At 41.6% G+C, this 26,112-nt stretch overlaps 1 protein-coding gene across 2 annotated transcripts in view; it reads right to left on the bottom strand.

Annotated features, from left to right (window-relative positions):
- RASGRF2 (Ras protein specific guanine nucleotide releasing factor 2) overlaps positions 1–22,241 on the bottom strand; it is a 159,076-nt gene extending 136,835 nt beyond the window's left edge. For both annotated transcript variants that reach the window (XM_087815078.1, XM_087815077.1), the window contains exon 1: positions 21,954–22,241. In XM_087815078.1, coding sequence (XP_087671204.1) covers positions 21,954–22,241 — 288 coding nt within the window. The remainder of the gene's footprint in view (positions 1–21,953) is intronic.
- Positions 22,242–26,112: the final 3,871 nt, after the last annotated feature.

Below are 26,112 nucleotides of genomic sequence, written 5' to 3'. Positions count from 1 at the left end.
AATTCCATCTGAGCTGATCTCCTACTTCTTTCTAGTCTAGCACTTACAGCCTGCATAACGTTGACTCCTGGCCATTATTCCTGTGGATGAGAAAGCTGACTTTTTTTTTTTTTTTAATGTCTTTATTGGTTTCAGAGAGAGGAAGGGAGAGGGAGAGAGAGATGGAAACATCAGTGATGAGAGAGTCATTGATCGGCTGCCTCCTGCACGTCCCCGACTGGGGATCGAGCCCGCAACCCGGGCATGTGCCCTGACTGGGAATCGAACTGCGATCTCCTGGATCCTAGGTCCATGCTCAACCGCTGAGCCACGCCCGGCCGGGCAGAGCTGACTTTTTAATAACCCAATTCTAGCTATCCTCTTTTCCATTACTACATTTATAGAATTAATGTGTGTCCCGGTGGCCAAGACATGGAGACAACAAGTGTCCTTTGATAGAGGACTGGATAAAGATGTGTTGCGTATAATATGGGATACGACCCAGCCATAAGGAAAGATGAAACACTGCCATTTGTGAGAACATGGATGGACCTTGAGAATATTCTGCTAAGCGAAATAAATCAGTCAGCTCAAGCTAAGAACCATATGATTTCACCCGTATGTGGGATATAAAACTGAAACTTAGAGACACAAACAACAGTATGGTGGTTACCAGAGGGAAGGGGGTGGGAGGTTAGTAAAGGGTAAAGGGGGTCGAATATATGGTGAGGGAAGATCATTTGACTTTGGGCTGTGGGCACACAATGCAATATACAGATCATGTGTCAAAGAAATGTACACTTGAAACCTATATGATCTTATCAACAAATGTCACCCAATAAATTTAATATTAAAAAATGTGTGAAAACATCTGGGCCTGAGGTTTTTGTGAGGTTTTTAATAACAAATGTAATTTTATAAATATAAAGGTCTTTTTAAAGAACTTAGCTTTGTACATAGCAATCTCTTCAGACTACTTTTGGTGGCCTTAGTTCACTTTCAAACAAGTTTTCCGCTAACTGGCAGGAGTTCCCATTGTACTCCACGCCCTCCACATCCTTCCTGTGCTGGGTCACTTAAAAATAACTACCCACGAAGCATTTGAAAATCTCAGGAAATTATTTTAGTGGAAAAATCACTGGCCATCACAATTGTGGTGACGTGGAGAACCCAGGGTGGATCTCGGAAGATTTTTGAATAAGAACTTTATGTTTTAGGTAGTACAAACTTCTTCCCTCCCTACCAACGACTACTTACCTTATTATTAGAACCACTTGTTTATGACATGTGAGTAGTCTGGGGGGAAATGCTTTTTATCTAATATCTCTTATTATAGAACAATAAAATCTACTTTTTGAATTCCCACGCCACATAAATATGTTCACTTAGAATTTTGAATTTTATTATTTCCAAGGAGCTCTTTCATGCATAGTTATTAAATGGCAAAACAATTGTTCTAATTAATTATATAAGATATACAAGTGAACTACAGAAAACTAGAACATGTAAGTAGGCATAAAGAAAATTAAAATAACCTAAAATCTACAAACAGAATCAGTATGAACAGTTAGAACTTGTTTTCTTTCAGAATATTGGAAATATAAATTCATATATTTCTCTTTAAAATATTGATCGTTTATAAATACTCTTTAATAACTCATTGGCATAATTATATGGGCAATATCACTGTGTAGATATTCCATAATTGAAATACTCAATCATTATAGCTGGCATCGAGGCTCTTTCCAGCTTTTCATTATTAAAGGCAATGCTATAATGAGCATCCTCACATGCACATTTTTGCACACTCATGCTACTGTATCCTTACGACAGACTCCTACAAGTGGACTTGCTGGATCAGCGTAGACATGATGAAGTCATGATTTTTACAGCACAGGAAAAATTTAGCTCATAGATTTTAAAACATACATAATGAGAAGAATAAAAAATACGTGATTTAAAATAAAACATAAAATAATAAACATATCTGTATTTGAAAAACACAAAGGAAAGTATGTAACATTATTTAGAGGTAAGAGTTTACATCTATTAAACTACAGCTCAGCTGTCAACAAAACACAGACTCTCAAAATAGCGTATGTGTAGGGCTCTGTCATATTTGCTAATATGACACTTGTGCCCCAAGAAATATCAGCTAAGTTTACTCAAGAAGCTCCTTGAAAATAGAGCTCTGTGGGCAAAAAACATGGGTAATCAGCACTATGGGACAGAAATGTGACGCAAGCCCTGTATGTAATTTAGCTAGTGGCTACATGGAAAAAGGTAAAGAGAAACAGGTAAAATTAGTTTTAATAATACATTTTATTTAACCCAGTGTATTCAAAATATCCTTTTAACATCTAATCAAATTTTTAAAAATTAATATTTTAAGTTCTTTTTCTTATTCAAATTCCAACGTGTATACGAGTAAACACTTAGCAACACATTTCAATTTGTTTTAAGTGCTCAAAGCCACGTGCGGCTGGTGGCTACCATAATGGACAGTACAAGACTAGAGCAAAGGTCTGCAAACTTTTTCTGTAAAGGGCCAGGTAGAAAATATCTGAGGCTTTGCAGGCCAAGAGGCAAAATCAAGGATATTGTGTAGTTACTTAAATAGCACCTTTTGTCTGGGTGGCCCATCCAGGTAGTGAGTGGCTTTGCACCCAAGTGCTCTCAGGTGAAGACATGCTCAGGATACAGAGCAACTGGTCCAAAGGTCTGCTGTAACCTGGATCCCAGAGAGCCCCTGTCACCTCCTGAGGGCCCAGGTAATTGCAACTTGGCCAGGTGGCCAGAAAAGTGGAGACTCAGCCACTGAGACTCCTAGACAGAGCTTCCATCATTCCATGCCCTGAATTTGCCACAGAGACTCCAACATGTTGGTGGTAACCAGAGGGGCCCAGAGTGGGAACAGAACAGGATGGGGGGAGAGCCTGGGCCACAGCTTGGTCTCTGCAGCTCGGTGTGCCAGCCCACCTGGTTCTAGAATACACTATCAAGCAAGAGAAGAGTAACAAAAAAATTTGCGTTAGGTTCTAAGAAATCCTATTTGCTTCACTTTGGGTAACTCAGATTTTCCCTACACTTTTTTGGTGTGAACCCATTTTAACAAGTGGCCAACACCAAGGCACACAAGTGAATATTCCTCATAACAGGTGGCTCACCCTGAGAAACTCTGCTCTAAGCTAATTTTGTAAAGCCCTGTTTGATACCGGGAAAAATCCCTCACAGTAAACATTCATAATAGAAGCAAATTCCTAGGTTCCTCGTCAGGCTCCCGTCTTTCCTTGTTGCCATGTCCCAGAACACTATGCCAGATGACATTTTCAAATCACCCCCCTTCCCCTCCCTGCATTGTCATCCCTGCAAGTCTCCCCACGACTCACAAGCCAATGAATGTGGTCTGCCTTGTCCCCCTTGCCTGTCTTGCCCAAACATTACTTCCAGTTTGAACCTAAACGTCCCCAACGTAAACCGAAATGAGTTTAGCTCTTCCTTCTTCCTACCAGCTAAACTTGGTTCCTCCGTCAAGGAGCAAGGACAGGACCTCGGATGTTCCTACAAGCCTCCCTGACAGGTCCTTGTCCCCCTCACACGTCATCAGAGATGTCCTCCGAGCGCACAGCTCATGTCCCCCACGGACTGGACTTCAGGCCTGCACGGGATGCACCTTAAAGCTCGCCCCTCGGCCTCACTGCGGTGCCGCCCAGCGAGCGCTCACACCTGCCTAGTGAGTAAAGGAGGGCCGGGCGCCGGGGCTCTGAGGAGGGGCCCGGCACAGAAGCACCTCCAGGCCTCCCGAAAGCCTCCGGAGGGAGATGGGGGTGAGCATGCAACCTCCAGCAGGAGAGCCGCCCTAACCCCAGCCTGGCCTGCTGGGTTAGCGGGGGCCATGCCGCTGTGCTGCTCCACTCTCAGGGGCTCAGCCACCGCCAGACTTCTGCCCCCCTCGGAACGCACGTCATTGTTAATGCTTAGTTGCTCTCGAAAGATATTTCACTCATTGCAATTTTCCCATTGAAACTAGATGCTTTGCTTTAAAAAAAAGTACTTTTTAGTATGTCTGAGATACCTCCTAAAGAGGAGGTTTGTTACTAGAGCACCACAACACACACACACCCCCCAAGGTGCACTCAGGCCTCAGCAACAACAAGCAGCACGCCTCATTGTAAGAAAGTCTCTTTCCATCTCAGCGGTACCACCCAGACTGCTGAACATCCCATTTAAGAGTCTAACCAGCACTTTTTAATGTTTTCAAAGCTATCAGGAAGTACAGGTACCATAATTTCCAAAGCAAATCATGACCCCATGTCCTGAAAGCCCAGATGTTCTTATGGAACTACAGAGGAGAATATTTTAAATCAAGATTGTTCTGGAGAACTTGGGACCCATGCTGCAGTATCAATTAAGCAGTGGCAAGCCAAATAATAGTAAGAATAACAACAAGTCTTAATAAAACCTAAAATGGGAGATTTTCACGTCTTAACAGCAGCTGTGTAAGTAACTAGTGTTGGTGTATTGGGACTACAGCAACACAGTCAATATATAAATACACAGTTCCAAAATTTTAAGTGGCTTTCAGACAAATGTGCAAAAGAGATTACGAAGTATCTAGAAAATGCCTGCCTGGATTTTACTGGGATGTCATTAGCAGCAATCCTGAGGGATCTGGGGACTGGGGTCACAGGGGATGTGGCAGGCGAGGAGGCTCTCTGGAAGCTTCCACTTCACCAGCCAGCAAGGCAGCCAGGTGCAAAGCCAATGGGCCTTCTTCCCTTACTCAAAGTGACAATCTCCCAACAAATCTGCCTTCCAGGATCCTAAAATAATCTTCAACGAAAAGCCCATTTACTGAAACTCACGTGGGTAAACAGTTCAGTGGCGTTACTTCAGGAGTTCTGACTGTGGCCAAACTTTCAGTGGAAAGGCTGACAATAATCCCAAGGAGTCAAGGCAGCTGTTAGCAACATTAAAGGTAGGAAAGAATGAGTATCCTAAGTCAGGAGGGTTTAATTGTTCTGTTTTGGTCTTTTTAAATCACAAAAGGTAACATAATCAAATTTAAGGACAGCTAAAATGACCAAACAGTCAAATTTGCCATTTTCTAACCACAATGGAAAACTATGAAAACCCACTGCCAAAAAAATAGAAGATGTTGTGGTTGTATGAAGCAGCAGCATCTTGAATTTTAGTGACCGAAGATCTTGTGGCCCAAGGGGGCTGCAGGAAAAGATAAACACCAATCGCAGTAAGGATCAGCTGGTAGCAATATCTGCCATTTTTCCAAGTAGATTTTCACTTTGAAAGCCAAGCACTGAGTTTTTCTTCCTCACACAATCATGATTTCCCCTGTCCTTATATTAATTATTACCAGAGGTCAAAGGCCCTGAGAACATGACGCTATATAGACATCCACACACCTCTATGGTGTTGCAAATGCACACACAGCAAAGAGTTTTGAAAACACAAATAAGTGCCAAGTGTCTCGGTCTGGAAGCTACCGCTTTTGCTTCTAGATGGTATTATAAAATGCAACCAAAGTTAGTAAAAATGTTTAAGAACTAGCACATCAATCAAATGTGCACAATGATCGAAAATATCTGAATTTCAGAAAATGGAAAACATTATAATCCAAATATACTTGAAATCAATGGAATATGGCCAGATCAGGCATTTCTACTTTGTGCATTCTAATGGAGCCCATTGATCATGGCCCCAAGCACTCTCGCTATAGTCAGAACAAACATCAACCCTAGGGAGAGCAAATTCCACTGACAAACATTCATAGTCTAGCTGTATTTCCAGAAATTAGATTACCATGTTTGGCCATATTTATTTCTGTATTTTATTCACAGATGAAGCCATACTTTCATTCCAGAAATTTACATTTAACGTTGGGTTTCCAACCAGTTACAAACTACCTTGCAATGCAAGCGGGGTATTTATTAGAGAGGCTAGTTTTTCATTAAGGTGGAGAAGTTGGGGAAACACCCTCATCCTGGTGGTTAAGAAGATGCCTCACTTCCTCCTTTTCTGTTTGTTCTTTTTTTTGCATGTGCCTCCACCTGCCTTGACAATTTACCCACAAATGTCATTCTGCTGTTCACTGCAGCATTACTTACAACAGCAAAGCAAAACTTTATAATATTAAAGCAACCCAAATATCCAACAGTAAGAGAATGTTTCTTTTACATCTGTGTAATAGAAAGAATGTTGTGTGGTAATTAAATATATTTTTGAAAAAATATTTACTGGCAAGTAAAATGATAATAATGATCCATTTAAAAAGTAGGAACCTGCCCTGGCCAGTGTGGGCAGTGGTTACAGTGTCAGCCCTCCCGCTGCAGGGTCCCGGGTTCGATTCCTGGGCAAGGGCGCATACCTGGGTTGCGGGTTCCCTCCCATTCCCCAGCAGGGCGAGGGAGGGAGGCAACCAGGAGCAACCAGGCATTGTGTCTCTCTCACATCAAAGTTTCTCTCTCTCTTCTCCTTTCCTCCCTTCCACTCTGAAAAGCAATGGAAAAAATATCCTTAGGTGAGCATTAACAACAACAAAGCAGGATCCAAAACTCTACATACAATATGATCCCAAGTATGCCCCTTTTAAAAGGTATCTATGTATTTATTATGTGCGTACACAGAAAAAACCCTTAAAGGAAATCCTCCAACAGTTCAACACATAGTTTTCTCTGAGGGATGGAATTTCAGGTTTCAATGTTCTTATTTTATAGTTCTTTGTGATTTTCAAATTTTACACAATACACATTACTCCTTTTAAAGAATAAATTTTAATAATGTCTTAAAAAGTTAGAAATTGTAAAAGACACACAAGTAACAGATTATTAAGAAATCAAATGGATAAAATATATGAAAGCATTTTGAAAGCTAAGTAGAATTATACACATATCATCATTTAATTTTAAAATATGAATAATAACTACTATTTTAATTTCCATTGCAACCGCATAGAAATGGAAGGTTAGGTGCTAGTTACGGCAGAGGTCTATTTGGGTTCTTGAGCTAGTGTCTGAGACACCTGGACAGATTCAAGATCTCAAACTTCAGTCTTGACACTCAATTATTTATAAACAAACAAGCTCTATTGTTTATCCCCGACCGAATGTGCCTCGGATATTCTTTCACAAAACTGGGATACGATGCAGGTGTCTGACTGGCATCTTCTCGGGCTGCAGTGGTGCCAGAACAACCGATCGCTTCTATATGTAACTCGTGCAATCAAAAACTATACACTGTCTGTACCCATTCACTGGCTTCCTTTTCCGCCCCAGCTTTACTAAGATAAAATTGACAAATAACATTGTTTGAGTTTAAAGTGTAAGTTTAATGAAGAACGTGATGATTTTATACCCTGTATGCTGTGCGATGGTTACTCTGATAAGGTTTAGTTAGCAAATCCATCACTGAGCATCACTGCCGGTGTGTGTGTGTGTGTGTGTGTGCGCGCGTGTGTGCGCGTGTGTGCATGTGTGTGCATGTGTGTGGTGAAGATCTACTCTCTTAGCAAATTCAACGATACAATACTGTATTTTTAACTAGTTATCACACTGTACCATAGATCCCCACAAACATTACTTTTATAAATAAAAAGCTGCTTTTAAAAATGTTCTGTTAACATGGCAGTTAACACCAAAAGGGAGAAAAATTTATTTACTTTTCAGTACACATTTAAAACACCCTCTGTAAAAAAAAAAAAAAAAGAAAGAAAGAAAGAAAACTTTTAAAGCACAAAATCAATTTAGCTACATTTTCCTTCTGAATAAATTACTTATTAATCTCACTTCAATATATTTAATAGTTATTACAGTCAGAAAGACCTATTTAACAGAAAGGATTTAAATGACAATGGGAAACCCATTCACTGATCTATTCTTTTAATATTTTCCTGCACTTGGTAAAAGTAATCTTCCAACTATTTCTTAAGGAATTTGTCATCCACTAAATATTCTCCATAGAATTTTTTAAACTTGAACTCATAAAGATGCTAACAAACTGGGCAGAGAAACTAGCAGGTTCTCAAAATAGACCATAAAAATTAACAGAATACACATCTGTGGTAACCAACCTTTCAACTGACCTGTTGTTTAAATCATCATCATTTAAATGAAAAAAATGTAATTGTGAAGTACTTAAAATGGTATCTTTGTAGCATTTTAGTTAACAAGACACTTTGCACTTAGGTTATTAATTAATTTAATATTTCCACTTTTTTTATGAGGTAGGAATTATTGTGCCCATTTTCCAGATGCGAAAATGACTAAGCTTGACAATCCAGTTAACGGTGGATCCCAAATTGGAACTCAAGAACTTTGCCTGAATATAGTGGGCGTTCTGCACCATTGAACCAGATGAAATGCCATTGCATCTTCAGCGCTAGAAGACAAGAACGTGGCAGGTGAGCAGGAAGGAGGGTGTTTCCAGCTCCACCTGGCATGCTGAAAGTGAACTTTCATAATAATGTTCACAGCAGGAAATTACAGCTAAGGCACTACAGTCACAGGATGCTACTGTTCAACCCTTTGCTTCAACAGTTCCAGAGACAACAGGTGAAAATTGCCAACAAAACAAATACAAAAAAGTACCTTGGCTCAGAACAGAAAGACAGCGTACATATAAATGCCCCTTCTCATTTGGTAACATTTACATGGATGGAACAGGTTTCAAGTATCATTCTCGGTTGCCCAATGTTTTAGAAAACAGTATTCACTGCTCTGGATCAGAGAAGACTACAACCTAGTTAGACCTAGTGGCCAAAAAGTGGTGGCATAAATCAAGGCACAAAGAAGTTTTCTCTGAGTCATGAGCCCTCGCATAGCCAAGTCTGAAATGGCAGGGAGGGCTGTGTCTCCTACATCTTCAGTGCTGAGTCCTTCCTGGTCGGGACAGACACCAAGAAGGAAGCCTGCACAGGACGTGAGCAGAACGAGAGAAAGACCGAGTGCTTTGGAGACAGACTGACCTGTCCCCAGAACCCCACTCTCTACCATCCCAACTCTCAGGCCCTCAGCACAGGCTCAAGCACACAGAGGTTATGGAGGTTGCATAAGCTGGTTCTAATGCTTCCCTTAGAAAATATGGACCCATAGCTTTGCTTTGTTGACTTATTTTCATGAATCGGGGGTGGAAACAGTAACTTGTCTTATGGGCTTTATGAAGGTGGCCAGATCACACTGGAAGTTTTCCACTCAAACTGCAAATGTACCAAGAGGAAGAAGAGGAAGACTGAATAATACAAAGCTGTCCCCTCTCGGTTAAAAAGGGGAAACTGAATTTGATTAAGCTGTATTTCTAGCTCCTAGGTAAGGGCCGAGCTCAGCAAATACTAAGTTACTAAACCAGGCTCTATTATTATTGTTGCTTAATAAAGGTTTACCTACGTTAATTACTAAACCACTCTAAACCTCAGTATCCTCATCTGCAAAACAAAACAAAAGATACCCTCATCTCAGGGTGGTCATGAAGATTAAATGAGATAATATATGCAAAGTGGTTGGCTCTTTAACCCCAAATCAGCACTCACTAAATGGTAGATCTTATAATTGTGTAATACAAAACAATGTTCATAAAAATCTAACAAGTTAGTACCCTAGATGGAATAGTCTAATTTTTATTTTGTTTTACTTTCTAACCAGAAAGAGATGACTTATGCCTGGAGAAAGATGATTGCTTTATACTAAATGCTCATTAACTAAGAGGACAGATTAGACAGACAAATGATAGATGTTCATCAATGAAGAGAGATACATAGATAGATAATGGATAGATAGACAGACATCAGATGAGGAAACTACCTAAAAGGAAAGTTTAAACTAAATCCTCTATGTAAAGCACAAAATGGAACTTATACAGTAGTAACCTCAAAATATACCTCACCACTCAGTAGTAGGATAAAGATAAACATCTGTAAAAATTTTAAGAATATAAAATCATATTTTTGCTTTATTTTGTCCAAAAACTCCATATTCAAAGATGTTCAGAATTAAATTGATAAAATGAGGATTAGTTGTGAATTGACTTCTCAGTATTTTGTCATTACTGAATTAGAAGTAACTAACACATAAATTTCCAGGAAAAAAACACACAACACCTCTTCCACTGTTTGAAAGGAGTTTCACTCATTTTTTTGTCTGACTATTAACACTCATTCCTAAGTGGTAACGGCGAAATAGCTTGTTACAGACCCTCCCCTTACCCCCTCAACCCCACCCCGCCATGCGCACACTAATAATTAGAAAAGCTGGACACAACATACACACCAAAAAATCCATTTGAAAGTATCAGTGAGTGCACAAGACAGCCAGAACCTAAGAAGTAAAGACACCTTTGAGAAGTAAATTAGTGAGTCTGACAGTCTTGGAAGTTGTTCCTTTCAAGGAATTTGCTGATTTCTAAGCGGTAGAGAGCCAAGAGGCTAAGTGGAAGGCAGCGGTTAAGAGGCTGCATGTTGAGCTGTTTTACTCACGGTGTTGAGTTTTTAGCAGTCTCGTGGAGCTGGGGGGAGACCAAGAGGTACAGGGATTTGTAAACACCCAGAACTACAGATGAGACCCCGGAAAGACTATACTTTAGAAATTAGGGCTAACTGGAAATAGACAAATTCTCACAAATCCTGAAACCTAGCTTTCACCAGCTCAACCCCAGAACTGATTAATATAAGACAACCCCATGCTAACACCTGCGAGAAGGCAAAAGGAAATTCTCCCTGAAGGAAAATATCATGCAGAGCATCCAATTATCTCTTTGATTTTTCATACACATTGTCCAGCATTCAAATAAAATTCTAAGATATGCAGGCAACTATTAGCTTACTGCTGAGTCCCTGTTGAAACTGACCCAGAGAAACCTTATAACTCTCCAGCCAGAAATTCCCATTTTAGGATGAATCAACTCAGATTCAAGAACTAACAAAGTAGGAAGGGCCAAACCTTGCTTGTCAAATGGAAAAATATATTCAAGAACATAGCTAGGTTGTGTTCAGCAGCATCTTACCCTTGCATAAAAAATAGCAAGCATCCCTTTGTGGGGAGACTTTATCTGCTCAGCTACTTGCAGTAAAGCCACCGACTCAATGGGGCCATCAATTCACAGAGATTCCCTAAATGTCTGGGCCTGGCTCACTGGGGTCTGGCTAAGCTGAAACCCAGTGGCACCCGCTGGGGTCCTGTGGCTCTTCAGCCTCAGTGTCAGCTACACAGAAGCAAAAGCACATGTAGTGGATCCAGTCAGGGGGCAACACTGAGACTTGGGGGCTGCTGCCAATGGCATAGCTGTTTGGTCTGCCACTTGGAAAACTAGATACTGGCAGATTAAAGAGACCCTTCTTAGGAAACATGAACCCAGGGACAAACCACGACTGCTGACTGAACTTTCTGGAACACTCGTGTAGAAGCCCATGGGAAGGGGTGGTTCTGCTGGAACCAATTGGAAGGAAGCTGCTGATGGCACCTGACTCTATCTAATGCAGAGGCTACCACACAGGGCAGACCTGTGACTCTTGACAAAAGTTGACCCGTTTGTCTCACAATGGAGAGACCAGGTCAGAAGGGGTCGAGCTGTTCCCGCTCCTGGCAGGTCGGCTGCCATCAGACCTTCGCACCCCTCTCAGGGCCATCAGGGCCGCCTCACCATGTTGATTCTTCTTCAGGTTACTGGCTAGCTATTCCAGCCACGCCGCTGTGGCCCCTGAAACCAAGCTGTGTACTCAGCAGTGGACTGACTGTCCCACTCCCTCCCCTCACTCCCTCCCGGTCCATACACTTCAGTGAGGCAGTTTGATCACCGAATGCAGGTATTCTGAGGAAGGAGTCATCCCTTGTTGGCCACTTCCTGGGCAATGATCTGGACAAAGTCTGCGACGGTTATAGGGCATTATATAGATAAATTTTGAAACTGAGGATTCTGCCTTGACCAGCGCTGGGCATGACGCACTTTTCTCGCTCTTAACAGCATCCCCAGGCCAGCCTGGTAGGCACAGCCTCCAGGTGGTAGCATAGCTGAAAGGGGGTGTCAGGGATTTAAACTTAATTCTGGTTAAGTTTTACAAAAGCGCTCTTGCCCCTCTTGGATCTGAGCCTTCCGGATGAGACATGTAGGTGCAAATAGGCGATAAATGGGGGTGACATTAGAGCTACTGGAATGGGATAATCATGGTATGAAAATTCTTGTGCAGGTCTTTTGGTGCATATTACAACTGCATTTCTAGGGGAAGAGCAATACCAGCGCTGGGGAGAGAACACCTCAGACCTGAGGAAGTGTGAGGAAAGGAAGAACATTATACCTTCTGTCTTTTAGAACTGCCCCTGGAACCTTCCTCCAAAAGGAAAACATACCATGTAACAAACCAAGAGAGAAGACTCTGTTTTGCTTACTGCTGCGTCTTCTACGATCCATGAGATTGCTTTGACCACACAGCAGCAGGGGAGCGCCCCAGCTCCTTTCACAAAAAGTACCTTTGGATGTTGTCCCATTCCCATCCATGTCATGGGCAGATAGATGCCAGAAAGAAAAAGGTAGCTTACTCTACATTAAAGTTTTCAACTTCTCTTCATTAAAAGACACCGTTAAGGGAGTAGAAAGGCAAGCCAGAATAGGAGGAAGTATTTGCAATACATATAACTGACAAAAGACTCATGTCTTCATAAATATTAGAATGAACAATATGAAATTCTGATATTCAATAATTTTTTACATACAAAAATGACAATTTGTATAATTAAACTTAACATTAAAACTTCTATGGATCAATAAGACAAGACAGCTCAAAAAAAAAAAAAAAAAAAAAATGGGCAAAAGGCTGAACAAGCACTTAGAGACAGAGAACAGCCAAACAGTCAATAAGTACTTGAAACAGTGCTCGACGTCATTATCAGAGCAATGAAAATAAAAGCCAAATGAGATACTACTACACACTCATTAGAATGTTTAAAACTGAAGAGACTGATACCAAGTGTTGGCAGGGATGTAGAGCAACAGGAATTTGCTGGTGGGAACACAAACTGATATAACTATTTTGGAAGACATTTAGCGGTAATCATTGAAGCTGAATATGTGTATATCCTATGAATCAACAATTTCATTCCTGGGTATATACTCAACAGAAATGCATACATGTATGTTCACAAAAGACTTGTACAAGAATTTATGGAAACATAGCCATATTGTTTGTAATAGCCTCAAGCTGGAAACAATCCAAATGTCCATCAAACAGCAGATAAGGAATGGCTATGGAAACTGCTGTATACTCATCCAGGGAAATACCACAAAAGAAGGTAATGGGATGAACTGCAACACCCAACAACATGGATGAATCTCAAAAATATGATGTTGAGGGGAAGAAGCCTGGCACAAAAGAGTACCTACTGCATGAGTCCATGCTAAAGTTCAAAAACAGAGCAAAGCAATCACTAATGTTAGAAGTAAAGATGGCACTACCCGAGGTTAGGAGACGTGAGGACGAACAGGTAAGAGGTTAGTTTCTGGAGGAAAGAGCACATCAATTGCTTGATTTGGGTGCTGCTTACAAAAATATTTTTACTTTATGAAAATTCATCAAGTGGCACGCTTATGATTTGTGCACTTTTCTGCATGTATGCTATACTTCGAAAAATAGTTTTATATTTAATTTATTATTAACAGAACAATGCTCAAATGTTTGAATATTAAAATATTAAAAAGTAAAGAAAAATATGACCATGAACCCTAAGTAATAAAGGAGGCTAATCAGGCCCAGAAGACAGAAATTATATTAATGGAAAGATCTGATATGGATAAGGGGAGGGTATAAAACTGCTACTGAGGAAAGAGAATGTAGTTCAGAATGAATAAATACTACTGTACCTATATTTATAAATAGTTATAAATATTAATTAGTTTGATGCAGACATGTCAATAATAATGTTTATCACACCCACCAAACTTTCCATGAAACACCCTTATCCATGGCCCTGCTCTTTGCCAGCCAGTCCTTGGGCTGGTAGAGACCGGTGGTTTTGTCTGGCCCCAAAATGTGAACTGAGAAATCAGATACTTTCACTAGAATATGAGCCTGAATATACTAAGTAAAGAAGAGATGCTGCAGTGAGAATTAAAACAGAATAGAGCAGTGCGATTCAGTACCACGAGGGGCATGGCTGCCTGAAGTTAGGGAAAGCAGAAGCTGTGAGAAAACAGAAGCTGCGAGGAACCAGAAAGGTATAAACATGCTGAAAAACAGGTCAGCCCGTGCCAACATCCAAAGACTAGCTAGGGCACGAGAAGAGTAGAGTGGGACTCGCCCTTATGTTGCTTTATAATATTCCCACTGTTCCCCGACCACACACAGAGGCCACCATAATTCAAGACAACTTGAGTCCGTATGTCTTCCTTGCAATGAAAAGGGCCTAAGCAAATCATCATCTGACAGAAACCGACTAACCCTAGAAAGGTTTAGCAACACCAGAAAAAGCAGACTACACACTTGATTAATGAAACCTTAGTAATTGCCTTAAAATAACATTGACTAGCTGCTGGCTCTCGGAATTGATTTTGAAAGATGGATGAAACATTGGTTTATGGAAGACGTCCTGGCTGTTGCAAAACTATGTAAAATCCTGACACCGTTAATTGCATCAGAGGCAGAAGCTCTGTCCTTCACTCTAAACAAGACCGTTCCATCTGCGCAGCTGAGAGAGTTCGGTGAATGGACTTCGAAAAGGAAAAGAAGAGTCCTCGGCCAGAGATCACTGATCATTTAATTTCCCTGTGACTTAAAACAAATCATGGAAATACCTTTACACCATGATCAGGGTTAAACAACTGATTTCTAATTCCTTCCCTTTAGGATTTAATATGCCTGAACTTGTTTAAAAGTGAATTCCACCACCTTTATGTCTTCACAACTACTATCTTAAATTTTTTCCTTTATAATAATTTCAAAGAAACAAAAAGACTATAACCCTTATAATAACACACATTAAAACAGAAATGCATGACAAACTCTTTCCAAGGCCATTCTTTTCAGAGCCACATCTACTGCAATCTTCGGTGCCAAACAAGGGCTATGCCAAAAAGGGAAAACTTCCTTATTTACGAGAGAAATAATCTGATATCTAGGACTTGCTTTAAAATAGACTAAAAGAAAATCAAAACAAACCAAAAAATGCGTGAAGGAAACAGACACAAAAAGAAAGCAGAAAGTTGATTGTGGAAGCTGGGTGATGGGTATATTGGCGTTCCCTGAACTGTTCTAGCTTGTGTGTGTTAAAAGTATTTTTTAAAGAGGAAAGGAGGAAAATACTTCCTGAGTGACCCTAGTAATGAAAACAAAAAGAAGTCAAAGAAGAATTACATTAGAAAGAAGTAATAAAAACACCAGCTGGCAAATGTGCTGACTTTTCATGGGCCAGGCCCCAGGGTAAGAGGTTGACGTGGACCATTGCCTGCGAGCCTTGCAACAACCCGATGATATAGGTACTGTCAGGATCCCCAGCTTACAGGTCAGGGTCCAGGTTAAGAAAGAGAAATTGTTCAACATCATATATCTTTTAGTAGCTGCATCAAGACTGAAACCCCCACAGTGTAATTCCTGAACTGAACCATACACCATACTACCATCTGAACTGGAAACTGATATTCTTAAAGTTAAAAGAAAGGAAATTCATGTTGGATATGAGAAGTCTCCTATTCCTATGCATCACTGGCATTATCTCGTCGTGACTTCTCTTGTAATGGAGTTACGATGTGACACAATGAGCCTGGCCCAGGCTACCAGCTCCCCGTTCCCACAGAGCTAACCCCAGGAAACCTCCTCCTTTCTAATCAGCAGTCTATTTGACAGCACTAAACCCACTGTTTAAATTAGTCACACAAATGGCATGGGCTCATAAATACAGTTCAGGAAATGAATCAGGCAATGTCTAAATTAAATCAGACAATGACAAAATAAAACATTTCAGGATCCTGAAAAGAATGCAAAATACAGTAACCAAAGTCCCTCAGATCCCTGCTGTTCCCATCACCATACAGCTCAGCAATGTCACACTGGTAGTATGGGAAGAGGTAATAAAAGGAATTGTGGCCTACATTTAAAGAAAATACAGTACTAAAGGATCAATAAATTTTATTTTTAAGAGTAGCTTTTATTACCACAAGTTTATTTGTATCTTCTCAATCTTAGGAGAATTCTCTCCTTAGCTTCTTCTACTCTGATGCTGTATATTACGCTTACACAGGCCTCCCCAATTTTCTCACTTCTTTCACAGCTCGAAAAGAAAAATTTAAGTAAACACAGATCAACTCAAACTTTTTTTTTTCCATCTCACTAAGAGTATATTTGGGGTATTTTGCATTCACTGTGAGGAGGTTTAGGAAAAATAATTCGAATCCTTGTTTTCCATTGAATCATACCTTTTTCAAGTGCCAGTAAAAAGGAAAACTGTGAGAGCATGGCTTTCTGCATCTCCATTCCACCTACTGACACCAGTGTTTTCTCAAACGAAAGGAAAAAAAGGAAAAGAAAAACCTGCTACTATTTTTCTCCTAAATATACACACAATCATATTTTAATTTCTTGGGTAAAAATGCTAAAATATACCCTTTGGTGAAGCCAAAATAATGTATTTATAATTTCTCAATCAGCTAATATTTTAAAATTACACCAATGGAAATGAATGAATAGTTTTGGAATAACGGTTAATTTTGAAATAATGGCCAAATGTTATAAAATAACCAAACATTTACCATAGTGTTATATTGATACCTAATAAATGTAATTTCTAGTTTTATTTAAATATTAGCTAAGATTTTACTATATACAGTCTTAAATTAAGGTAAGCTAATTTCAGAGAGGAATTTATACTGCGATTAATTTAATGGAATCATTATACATCCTTAGTCCTAAAAACCAAAGCTACTCAAATTGTAAACAGTTTGGATTTACAACTCAAATCTTGAAATATTAATGATACAAATAAAAATCTGTACACTCCAACACATAATTGCATAACAAATGTTTAATATTTAATGATAGAAGATAGCACACTCAATAAACACACACATACCTCTTTCTTTAGGAAAAATGAACTTTAAAATTTGGAAATTAGGATTTAAGACCTAAGTAAGTCCATATTGTTTATCGCTCTGGCTTATTTCATTACAAAATAATCTTAAAGACTAAATTTTTGTATACCACAAAATTAAAACTATATTGACTACAGAAGTCAAATTTGTTGGAAAATATGTACAAAATCAAATTTAAAATATAATCTGCCTTAAACAAACTGTGATCTCAACAATTATTTTAATAAACTATTAGCATTGGCTCACTAAAACCAGAAACATTTGGTTATGACATTTACTTTAGGACATATCATCATCCAATAAAAGATATGTGTCCATATTTTTTAATTCTTGAAAGAGGGGAAAAATTATGTTATCACACTACAAACAGGTTCCACCATTTAATAGTGCATTTAGCTCTCACTTATTAAAACCCACAGAAAAGTACTGTCATAATAAAAAATGTATTTTTATCTATATCTGCCACGTCAAAGATGGATTTTTCTATATTGAATTCTTAATAAGTACAATAATATAAATAGTAATGTTTATTGTAGCCAAAAGTAAAATCCACTAAATTTTTCTAATTCATAAATTATTTTTCTTCATTTAAGTTTAAATGGAAGAATGATTACAAACTTCCAGTAATAAATCATTTTCTTCCCTAAAGTATATTTTAAAACTTTTTATAAGACTTAGCAAATATTTTATTCCATTTCTCCTTTATTTGTGTTCAATAAGCAATGGTTGGAAAGAAAACACCGAGTTGGCTATACATCAATTAAACACCATGAACTAGAATGAAAACCCACCACCTACACTCCCCACCCTCTGCAAATGTTTCAGGGCCTGCATGAGCTCTGCTCAGTTCGATAGGATGACTAAAATCCTCTGCCTGTGGTCCAGGAGGGAAGGCTAAAGTGACTGGCTAGCATTGAGGTGACAGGGAAATCACATCGCTTTCATCCCTCTACATTAAATCAACACGTTTAATTCAGTACAAATATGACAAGCACCTACTACTTTAAACCTCCAGAACTGGAGAGACATTTTCCCCAAAAAGCAGCTGAAATCAGGCTGACGAGAACACTTAACATTATCTGAAAAATAAGAATAAAAATGGTTTTGTGCCTAAATGTCTCTCCTACTAGCAGGGAGACAGACACAGCCACTTAGACAGACTGAGCTGTGCGCCGCCACCTGAAGGGCAGATGTTTCTAAGATCCCTACTGAAGAAAATGAGCGCCATGTAAACTAGCAAGTCCCGTTTTTCTTTGAAAATGTAATGGTCTGCGATTGTATTCCTCAGGAATCCCAACAGCCCTTGAAACAGCTCCCAAAAGGAATGTAAAAATTAACAGAAAACTGGTTCACCTACAACTTCAATCCCAGCCCACCCAGATCTGAAATTTCCTGAAGCTCAGTGGATTTAAATTGTCTCCTTAGTAGGTCAATCAGCAAGATTATTCAGTCTTCATACCTGGAGTAGGATTTTTACTATCTCCCAAGAACTCTTTGAGCCTCAGTGTTACCACAGGCAAAAATGGAACAAATACTACTAATCTCTCAGAGCTAAAGTGAGGTTCAAATCAGATGAGCTCATGGAGGGTTACACCAGGCCTAGCACGTAGGATGCACTTACTGATGTAAATTCCCTTTCTGAAACACTTTCACCTGCAACGAAAGGTACGTTATTTTTATTTTCCATAAATGGAGCTGTCATAGAAAGAAGTACCAACAACATACATTTTCGAGAAAAGGAACACCACTTACAATTTTTTAACTAAACTCGTTTCGATTGTATCACCATAACTACCACTAGGCAGTAGCCACTGTGGAAGGTTGATAAGAGAGCCCTGCAATCTCCCAAAGACCTACCGAACTGAGATCTTGGGACAGTATGGAAAAAAAGCGGAGCAATGCAAATATTCCTTCAACCGAGGCACATTTGGAAGGTGAAAAAGTTTTTCTTCTTCTTGACTGGAAACAGTTGAGGGCAAAGTGGTTAAAAAGACAATTGTTTTCTTTTGTCAATCGAATTACTTTGAGTTATTTTTTAGATGAACCAAGAGTGTTTTCTTTTTATAACTCACCTAAAAATACAATTAATTAGCATTTTAATCTTAGTTGAAGGAGTAGAATTTAAGTTGGCAAGAATGATTAGAGGTATTTTATAGCAAAAATTATATCAACTATAGTCACTGTCAACGACATTACAATATGTTGCTCTCCGTTGTGAATGATGTGTCTCTGCCTCAGGCAGGGACGTTTCTAGAGGTTTGCACATCTGGATGTCCACTTCGGTCACCTGCTCGTCCTCAGCTTCTCAGACGCAGTCTTTACTGGAGACTGGTAATCTTTAAATCTTGTGAAATTATCTTTCACATCCTCTACACAGCAAAAAGCTCACCCTATCATAACCTCAGAAACAGATGTCATTATTATAAAGTAACTTGGAAATCACCTTAGCTAAACCCTTAATTTTTACATATTAAGAAACAGATTTCATTAACAGATGAAAAAAAAATAGAGAAAACATTAAGAGATATGCCTAAAGAAGTCACATAGAAGCCTGGTGGACGAAACCCACGCTGCCTCCCTAAGTCCTATTTCAAGCCCTAACCTTCAACTTTGTTCCTGGGGTTGATGGAGATATTTATGTGGAAAGCTCCAGAATCACACTGGGAAAGGCGAACCTTGAGGCGGTCCCTGCTCAGTGCCTCACACCCACCTTCCGCCTCCCCAGGTTCACAAGGTCCTGCCGTCTAGATGCGAGAGTTGATGTGAGCACATTAGCAACACAAATTAACTGAAAGGGAACCAACTGCATAAAGCATAGATTTAAGATAGGACGTTATTCTTGTCTCTTATCTTCACAGTTTCATCTGAATTCTTCAAACACACCTAGACAGGCAGTGGTGGAGAAAAGCATCAATCTGCCGAACTAGCCCAAGTCACAGAAGCATGCCTAAGAAAAGACAAAACTTAACAGATTTCCCAGTCCAACTCCTAATCCATTTGGACGGCTTGGCCTCTCTTTATCTCAGTTTTTCTACAAACACAAAAGGTTCTCATTTCTAACCTCTTGGAGATGTATAAAATGATTGAGAAATGCTCATAAATTGTATGATAAACAGAATTATGTTTGCATAAGATGGCCTGTTATGCCATTAGAAAGTGGCATAAAAGTCAGACTATCTGGAGGTTACATTTCTTCACAAAGTTTGGGGTAAAGGAAACCGTTCTGAAGATGAGTGTTCAAATATTTCCCAAGTAGAAAAATGTTGGTTTTCAAAGAATATTAACTAACAGCCAGCTGTATAAATTGCAATAGGTAACAGTTCCCCACCTCCAACTCAAAAAAATACATAAATAAAAGAGGTTATCTCCTGATATTAGTGTAAATACAATGAGAAACATAGTTTGTAATTATGTATTCAGAGTAATTTAAAGTATGCTATTTTATTTAGACATAATAACACTTAAAAAGCCTTTCAGCTGTGGCTCGTGGGGCCTTGGAGGACATAGCTTTAAATAAAATCTCACCAAAAGAAAAAAAATAGACCTTGAAAAACAAAAATGTTTCCTCAAAACCCTTCTCCTGCTCGCAATTTAAATTCTAAAGTGAATGAACTGAAATTGAAACTTATATTTCCAGGATCCATATCTACAAAATTGGAAATCAGCTTTTCAAATAACTTTCAACTTGCCCTTAAAACCAAAGGGCATATTTTTAAAATTTCAGATCTCTAAGTGTTGTTATAACAAGTTTAATTAGTTAAGTCTGTTAAAGATTTACAGTGAAACCAAAGTGAAAAAAAAAAATCAAACTTCTGGTGATCTAGTTTGAATTCGCCTTAATTTTAGGCATTGTTCTGAGCGCCCCAGGGGTCAGGCAGGCACCTCACGGTCGTTCCCTCGCTAGCGCCTCCCACAGCCGCCCCTGGCGGTTTGCAGCAGAAGCCTGGAGTCTGACTTGCAGGTAAAATTCAGCTGCGAAATGTTTTTATGCAATGGCAAAGACAATCCGCCTCTTTTTTTTTCCAAGGTGAAGACCCAGAAGCAAAATGAGAACATTTGGGAATATAAAATTAGTCTGTTTTAACTTTAATAACCAAATGGTGGTTTAAAAAAATACAAATTTCACATTTTCAGGAATGGGCTGCAGGAGTTACTAAATCTAGAGGGGCTTTTTCCCTCCCTGAGTCGTACATAGCAAAACTAAAAAAAAACTATTACCCAGGATAAAAAGGTCACATTAGTTTTCAAAGCACTCATTTAAAAGTGCAGGGAAGAGGTCTTTTTTAAATACCCACAGGTTTAAACATAGCAGGAACGCGGTACCAGTGCTAAACCTGAGGGTATTAGATACACATTTCCCTTCGTAATTAGACCCAGCATGTGAAATGCTAGCAAGGTAAACCGACGTAAACCACAAAGACAGATTGAAAAGGGCAACAGAAAGCGCCTGTGCGCCCCGGGAGCCCGCCGGTTCCCTGCACCACCGGGAGCCAAGCACCTGCAGGCAAAGAGCCTACGCGCTCCAGCTGGGGCAGGGAGGAACCTAACTTTCCCCAGTAAGTTAGTTCCCTCTTGCTGTCTAATCCAACAGGTGTCAACACCTGTCACCACACTAAATCCTTTCGAAAGCCTCCAGAGCACTGGGTGGTTAGTGATGACGCTAAAAAGCCCCCCGACCCCGCTGTCAGGGTCGAGCCGCGCGCCCATTCCCAGCGGTTACACGGCGTGGGGAGGAGGGATGGAGATGCGGAGGCGCGTGGAGACGCCCTGCCGCGAACGCAGCAGGGGAAGCTCGGTCCGGAGCAGGGGCCCCGAGCCCCACCTGGACCTCTGGGGTCAGAAGGGCTGGGGAGCGCCGCGGCCGCGGGCGGAGGGCGGGGAAGGAGGGCGCGCGGTACCTGCTTGTCCAGCGCGTCCCGGGAGCCGCCCGGCCCGGCCCCGGCCCTGGGCGGCGCGGGCGCCCGCTCGCAGCTGCAGCCCTCCAGGAGGTACATGCCCGCCGGGCGGCCGCTCTGCTCGCCCTCGAAGTAGAAGAGCACATTCTGATAGAGGATGAACCACTTCTCGTGCCAGCGGCTCGCCTCGGCCGCCTTCTTGCTCAGGAAGCCGCGCTTGGTGCCCTCCTTGCGGGCCAGGAAGGCCAGGTACAGGGCGTGCCCCTCGTTGTAGCGCACGCTCTTCTGCATGGCGAGGGCGCATGGGGCTCAGCCCTGCCTCGCGGCCATCCGCCGGCGGCGCCCCCCGGAGCTCGCTCGCTGGGGTCCAGGCTGGCAAAGGGCGCCCCCTTTCCTGACGCTGCGCACAGGGCACCCCGCTGGCCTCCGGGCGCAGCGCCGCGCGGGTCGGAGGGGCGCCGGGTTGCGCCCAGGCACGTTCTCCGCCGCGACTGCCGCCCTCGTGGCGAAGCGAAGCCCAGCGAGCCCCCGACGCCCCGCGGAGAGTGGTCGGGGAGCGCGCCCCGGCCGCCCGCTGCTCCGCCCGAAGTTGCGGGAGCCCGAGACCCCGCCGCCGGCTGGGGCGGCGCGACGCGCGGCAGCCTGTGGAGGACTGTCTTCGGGCACCGCGCTCCGGGAGACAGAAGGTAGGACGTCACGTGGGAGATCAGCCGTAATCGGCTTGGAGACCGATTTAAAGGGCGAAGTGGGAGCGGCGACGGCGCCTGTGCAGCCGGCTCCCCCCGCGCGAGTCCCTCCCTCGCCCGCCCGGCCCTGCCCCTGCCCCTGCCCCTGCCCCTGCCCTGGCCAGGCCCGGCCCCCGCCCCTGACCCGGCCCGGCCCCCGCCCCTGCCCCAGCCGCCGCCTCTGCTCCCGTGCCAGTGGGGCGGATCGTGGGGAGGTGGAGGCGCGTGGCGACGGCACACACCCGCTCCCACGCGCGCTCACACACACACACACAGGCAAATATATATACTCAGATATACACAAATGCACACTCAAACACCGCGCAGCCACAACACACAAATGCTCACATTTGCACAATTACACACATAGTGCTCACACAAAAAATACACATACACACTAGTCAGAACACACTCATAAACACATTCACAAAAACACAATTCTTACACAGTATTGTGTAAGTATACACTCACATATACACAAATACACCCACAAAGTGCACTCCTACACACAACGTGCAAACCATATACAAATAACACACTTACACAGGCAACTACACACATGCGCACACTGATATGCTCACCCAAACACATTTACACTCACAAACCACACTCATACACACACCCAAACTCACACATGCACACAACAGAGACACCTGCACACACACTCAACACACTCATACACAATTCATACAAAGTCACACAGGCAAACACTCAGGCAAATACACAAACACAATAAACACAAACACACATACACACATGAGCACACAGACAGGTATACAAAAGCATTCGCACACACAAATACATACGCACAAGAACTCACAGACATGCGAGCACATACTCCTGTGGATTCATACCCTTCCCAAGCCCACTGGCACATACCCCATACTTGTCTGCCACATCCACGCACTCACTCATCCCTGAATGTGTCTCCATGGTGGTGGGTGGAGTCACAGGGTGGCTTTGCATAACGGCAACCTTGACTTTTCCCTGTGTACCTGTGCTATTGTATTTAAAACAAGAATGAAGGGTGCCTGGGGCGCTATGCACAGTGGTTAGAGCATCAGCCCACAGATTGAAGGGTCTTGAGTTCATTCTGGTCAAGGGCACCTGCCTTGGTTGCAGGCTCGGTTCCCTGGGGGCGCTTGCAGGAGGCAACCAATTCATGTGTCCCTCACGTCGATGTCTCTCTCTCTCTGAAAAGCATTGGGAAAGTACCCTGGGATGAGAATCAGAAAAACAAGAATGAAGGAGAATGAGTGCACCCCACCCTGCCCCCGTTCCTGGAAGGTATCAGTCGCTGTGGGCTCTGGAGGGGAGGGAAAATAATTTTCCTTTTACCCTTCTCTGTTCTTCTGGCTGGTCTAAAAGTTAAATAGACACGAGACAGATTAACAATAGAAAATAGTCAAATTTATTACATATGTACATATGTAATAAATACACAGGAGTGTAAGACCCAGGAAAACTTGTCAGCTAAGGTTCATATGCTATTCTGAGCTAAGGAAAAGGGGGTGAGGACTGTGCTTTGAAACTTCAAAAGTCAGGGAAACAACTCACAGGGAGAAGAGTTAATGTTTGGTAAACAAACATGTTGGGCCATTTGAAACAATGGGACAGAGGAGACTTTGATCAAATGGACCTTGCTAGGCTCCGCCCTGTCATACACTAGTTCATATTAAACTATGGTTATCTATAACAGCCATTTCTCAAGACTAAGGTAAAAGAAGCTAAAATTTCCGCATGGAGTTTTCAACCAGGAAAAAAATACCCAAACAAGGGAGACTTACTACCCCTGACAGAATCCATCCCCAGAATCCATGCTGTCCTAGGTTTACTCTGTCCCCTTGCTAGGACTGGAATTCATTTGATTAACAAATCTTGCAGATACAGCCAGGAAACAAGACCCCCTACTATAAAATATAAGTGGAAGAGAAATGATGTGCCCAGCAGCTGTGGGAGAAAGCTTCTGAAAGCCCCAGGGAAAACCAGTATTTGATTCTTCTATACACACTTTCTTTATTCCCCTTAGTCACTTATCATAAAATGGTTTGCTATAAAGCGCTTATTGTTAAAAATAATAATAATAAAATCCTTTTCTGGGCCATGAATCTGTGACAATACACCTGTCTTGTACCACTACTTGTATGTTCGTAAATTGGTAGCCCAGGGGTTCAGCTTGTTTTGTAAGTGCTGTGTTTACAGAATATTTTAACTCTGCCTCACTGAGCAGCTGAGTGTTTTTTCCATTTTACCTAAAAAAAACAAAAACCTCTCACTATTAAAAACTATATAATAGGGAAATTGCCATTTGAAATTAGCATGAGAACAGTGGTTTTTTTCTCTTTACATATTTTTAAATGTGTAAGAGACAGTGCTGTGCTAATTTGGGTTTAACCCAGCTGGGTTGTTCTTTAAAGGAGACACAAGTATGGAGACAATACATAAATGAGAACAAGGTTTTGAGCCAGATGCTAGATGCAGAGGAGATGGCAAGTGCCTCAGGAGACCTTTTATTTCTTTTTCTGTGGCCAAACTCCAGCTCTGAGATCCGAAGTGAGCTGACACCTGCTTAGCTGATGAGCTCCGGTTTTAAGAGGAAACCATTAAGGGTGTGAATTCATACAAAAACAATTTTACATGAGTATTCAAACCTTCTAAACACTTGTTTTTTCAGATGTGACACACTCTTTTCCCCGATAAGCAGCATCTATGGTGTTGAGGCTCATCTCAGTGCTGTTCATCCTTTCTGTCTACTCAAATGTCCTTTTGATTTGAACCACAGGAATTATTCTTCTCAGTCTCTTATCTGTCATCACTTCCTACCCTGTAAGGTGTTGTGGCTGTCATTTGACCCCTGACAGTGACAAAAGGTAACTGGTTTCCCTTAAATTTTGCTGGTAATCATTGTGGGTTTTAATTATGGAAATTCACTGTGAGAACTATTTATTGATCATCTGTTATGCCCTCAACACAACTTTTAGCGAGGTAGGAGACAGAGAAAAGACCACCTGGTGTGTCCGGTCTGTTAGGAATGGGGTTTCACATTTAGGCGCTGCGTCTCACCAGGCCATCTGCTTCTCCAGGCAGGGCTGTCTCCCTAACCCCTGCAGCACCCAGTAGGGGAATGTATGTGCAGTAGGCACACAAATGATGCACAGCTATTTCCTAAATTAATCTAACACTTGGCGATTGAATTGTTACAGACGGCATACACATTTGCAAACACTAGATCATCCCACAGAAGATTGTAAGAGATGAAAACGCCGAGAAATCCCTGGACAATCTCATGAAGCTATATCCAGTCTGATGGGCACTTGTGGGCCTTTGGCCTCCTTCATTCATATAGAAGCTGCACCCCTGGAATGGTGCCACCTTGAAACACAAAGGGCCAGGAGGTTATGTAAATGAGGATGCCTTTGCCCCAGCTGATCAAACAG

This window comes from Miniopterus natalensis, chromosome 3 (genome assembly GCF_054644295.1).
Source record: "Miniopterus natalensis isolate mMinNat1 chromosome 3, mMinNat1.hap1, whole genome shotgun sequence".
NCBI classification, from domain to species: Eukaryota; Metazoa; Chordata; class Mammalia; order Chiroptera; family Miniopteridae; genus Miniopterus; species Miniopterus natalensis.
The sequence above is the reverse complement of the archived record's forward strand: the minus strand, read 5'-3'. Positions and strand labels throughout refer to the sequence as shown.